This window comes from Crocuta crocuta, unplaced genomic scaffold (genome assembly GCF_008692635.1).
Source record: "Crocuta crocuta isolate KB4526 unplaced genomic scaffold, BGI_CrCroc_1.0 scaffold886, whole genome shotgun sequence".
Classification (NCBI taxonomy): Eukaryota; Metazoa; Chordata; class Mammalia; order Carnivora; family Hyaenidae; genus Crocuta; species Crocuta crocuta.
The window spans coordinates 373157-377301 of NW_027530624.1; the positions used below are offsets into that span (position 1 = coordinate 373157).

A 4145-nucleotide genomic window follows, 5' to 3' on the forward strand; every position below is an offset into this window, starting at 1 on the left:
CGCCGCGGGGCCTGGGCGGCGGCAGCGGCACAGCGGTGCTCGCGGAGGCGCAGCGAGGAAGGGAAGGCGGCCCCGCAGGACGGGCAGCGGTGGGGCTGGCGCCCGGCGTGGGCCACGAGCTGGTGCACCTCCAGCAGCCGGCGCAGCAGGAAGGAGCGCGGGCACTCGCGGCACTTGTAGGGGTACTCGCCCGTGTGGTGGTAGCGGTGCATGAGCAGGCGGTAGGGGCGGTGGAAGCGCACCCCGCACTCCTGGCAGCGGTAGGGGAAGTGCTGGGCGTGCACCAGGCGATGCTGCCTCAGCGTGGAGCTCTGCGTGAAGGCCTTGCCACAGTCCCCGCACCGGTAGGGCCGCTCTCCCGTGTGCGTGAGCCGGTGGCGCGCCAGGTTGGCGGGCGAGTTGAAGGGCTTGGAGCAGTCTGGGCAGGGGAAGGGCCGCTCGCCCGTGTGCGTGCGCAAGTGGTTACGCACATGAGACTTCTTCTTGAACATCTTGCCACAGATGCCACACTTGTGGCGCCGCTCCAGCCTGTGCACGAAACGCTGGTGGCGGGTCAGCTGCAACGCCTTTCCAAACTCACGGCTACATAGGAGGCAGCGGTAGGTGCCTGGGGCGGCGGGTCCCCCCGGGCTCTCTTCGGTCACAGGGGGCTCCGGGGCCTCTGACTCTCCAGTCTCTGCGGCGGCCGGCTCGGGGAACCCGATGACGGGCTCCTCTGGCGGGACTGGGGTCGTGGGCAGAGGGACGCCCCCCGCCCCGTGCGTACGCCGATGATACAGGAACTTGGTGAGGTTGACGAAGGTCTTTCCACACGGACACGAGTGCAGAGGATTCGGGGTGTGGGCTCGTCGGTGGGCCAGGAGCAGGGCCTCGGTGCCAAAGGCCAGGCCGCAGTCCACACATAGGAAGTGAGACTCGCTGCTGTGGTCTCCAAGGTGCTGGTCCAGGCTGGAAGGGCTGGGGAACACACGGCTGCACAGAGGACACTTAAAGACACCCTCCCGGTGACTCCGCAGGTGCTGCTGGAGCTGGTGAGGGGATAGAAAGAGCTGGTCACAGGCGGAGCAGAAGAGCTCCTGGGTGGCCGTCCCACCCGGCTCGCCGCTGTTGTTCCTCCGGGCCTTGCGCCCCCGGCGATCGCGCCCAATGGCTTCACCGTTGCGCAGCTCGTAACTGTGGTCAGAGGATGGCAGGGGGTCAGGCTGAGACGCGGGGACCTCCGCAGGGGACGGGGTCAGGGTGTCCTGCTGCACGGCAGGCTCCTCGGCCTCTGGGGTGGGAGCAGGGAAGTGGGTGGCCTGGTGTTCTAGGAAGTCGGCCGGAAGCTGGAAGAGCTGGGAGCACTCGGAGCACTTGTAGAGGAGCAGCTCCACCTCAGTCACCACTTCCGCAGTGGTGGCCGCCGCGGAAGGGACGGTGGCCCCCTCCCCACCCTCTTCTGCCTTGCGGTATGAGTGTTCCACAGCCACACGGGCCTGGCCCACAGGGGGCCCCAGGACAACCGGGGACCCCAGGACAACGGGGGCTGGAGGCTTGGCGGGAGTGCCCCGGAGGTGCGTCTGCCTGTGGTTCAGCCAGAGCTCCTGGCTGGCGAAGAGGGCCTTGCAATCCACACACTCATAGTGGATGGTGCTAGAGCTCAGGGCGGGCGCCTTGGCGGGCGGCTCGGCTGGCACCGCGTCCTGGGGAGCCAGCATCTTCAGGTGCAGCTCCTGGTGCTCCAGGAGCTGGCTGGGAGACATCAGCAGCTGTCCGCACTCCAGGCACTGGTACTGGCTCTCCTGCACCAGGGTCTGATAGAGGCCGGTGCCCGAAGCTGCCTCTGCGGCGACGGTGACGCCGGGGTCAGCCACTCCCACCAGCTCAAAATGCTGCTGGGGCACATGGGAGTTCTGGTGCATGAGCACCTCCTCCAGGGATCCATACAGCTGGTTGCACTCGGAGCAGACATAGCGGTGCTCAATGTACAGGACGGTCTCCTCCGACTCCTCCGTCATGGCGGCAGTGAGGCCCTGGGCTGCAAAGAGAGGGCAGCGGAGACACAGCACAGCTCAACTGGCGTTCCTTCAGTCGTTCCCAGGGATGATTCCTTCATCACCCACCAAAACCTTAGCTGTGCTTTACCCTCTGACTTGTTTCCATCTTCCACTCTCCGCCCACCCCCACTATCCCTCCTCCCCTGCACACGCAAGACCAAGCACAAAACCCTTCCCAGCACCTACCTGGCTCACCTCTGAATCACATCAAACTCCACCCGCCAGATCCTGGTCACCTGTCGGACCCCTCACCTCCTGTGCCTCACAGCTGGCCCACAGCCACGTGCATCACACAGGAGCTTGTGTCCTCTCCACTCAAACCTCCTTCCACTGACTTCCTCTTCTTACCAACTCGCTACCCCAGTCCCAGGTGCCCGGGAGCGTCTTCACAGGCCCTGACCGCTGCCACCTTCTCCCAGCCTCTCTCCTCTTCTGTCCCCCCAGCCCCCGAGGTTTCTGACTTCTATTTACACCCAAGACTGTCCCAGCGGCCCACCATTTTCAGTGCCTTCACATGGTACAGCCCCTCTCCTTTACACACAATGCCTAGTATACACGGTCTCTCTCTCTGGTGCCCACATTCCTCGCGTCAAACTCTCCCTTCCCTCAATCGACCTGTCTCATTTGGTCTAACCCATCACATTTTACACTTTTCCGTCTTTACCCACTCCCCGTGATACCCAGATCCCTGCCTTCAAATTACTTAAAACCTCTCTCTATATCAAAGCTCTCCCCCACAACCCAACCCTCTATCCGGAATACCCAGCCCCATTTCACAAAAACCTAACCCTTTCTTTACACCTAGATTCTACCCGCCACCCTAACTCAAGACACTCTTTATAGTAATTACCCCTTCTTTATATTGCAATCTCACCTACAATCCTAATCCCTTCTGGGGTACCCACATCTCCTCTTCACATTGACAACCGCCCCATAGGAATACCCACTCCCTTGTTCATGTCAACTTCAGCGCCTCTTCTTTACAAAATGACCCACCCTAACCCATTTCAGGGATGCCCAGATACCATCTTCACATCAGCTTAAACCCTTCCTTACAAGCCCACGCGAGGGACACCCAGACCCCCTTTCATATCATTAACCTAATATTTTCTTACTTGCAAAAAATGCCCCACCCTCCCTCCCTAGCCCAGTCTAGGGATGCCCAGATCCCCTCTTGATATCAACCTAAGCCCCTCTTCTTTGCAAAAAGGATGAACCACCACCCCAACCCACTCCAGCGATGCTCAGACCCCGTCTACGTTAACAGCTTAGTTTCTCTGCTTTGCAAAAAGATCCCAGCACGTACTCTAACCCAGACTACCCTGCACAAGGGCTTAAACTTTTACACATACTTTTCCTACTGCCCAAATCCCCTCTAGGAATACTCAGACCCTATCCTCTAGGATAGCCAGACCCCTCTTCCTTAACAGCCAGAACCCCCTCACCAGCTTACTGCCTTGGGGATACCCACACCCCCCAACTTCTTGTCAACCCAACATCCCATTCTCATTCCAGAGATACCAAGGCCATTCCCCCACTCAGGACACCCATACCCAATTCCCACTCTTCATCTTGACTTAATTCCCTTTACTTTTCAAAACATTACCTCTACCTAACCTATCCTAGGGACACTCAGACACTTTTTGACATAACCCTTTGCACAGAGACTCCTCTCAGCCCATTCCGGGGGTATCCACCCCCTTTCAGTTTAACTACTCTTCACATTAACGTAACCCCATTCTCCACACCCGGACCTTGCCCTCAACTCTAAATCTCCCTTCCAAGAATATCTATTTGCTAGTATCTTTTCACACCAAGCCCCTCTCACTGGTCCAAGCCCCTCTCACTGGTCTTCCTTCCAAGCATAACTAGGTTTTCTCTTTATGGCAACTTAATTACCTCTTTTCTCACGCCTTAGCCCCCTCCCCGGACACCCAGGCCCCCTCTAACGGACCACCCCCCACTTCGGTCTTGACGGCCCACGGCCAGACCTTGGCCCCGATACTCCCTGGAGCCTTGGAGCCCCTCCTGGGGGCAGCCCTAACGCCTCCCTTCCCACCCAGGTCCCTGGCAGTCCCCAGCCCGAGCCTCGCCCCTCCTCACTCTGAC

At 59.8% G+C, this 4145-nt stretch overlaps 1 protein-coding gene across 1 annotated transcript in view; it reads right to left on the reverse strand.

The window, feature by feature from the left end:
* The window catches only part of ZNF574 (zinc finger protein 574), a 5145-nt gene that overhangs the window by 841 nt on the left and 159 nt on the right, over positions 1–4145 (reverse strand). The window contains 1 exon segment of the mRNA XM_077768159.1: positions 1–2017. This exon segment is cut by the window's left edge and continues 69 nt beyond it. Within this exon segment, the coding sequence (XP_077624285.1) occupies positions 1–1997 (1997 nt within the window). The 5' untranslated portion in view covers positions 1998–2017.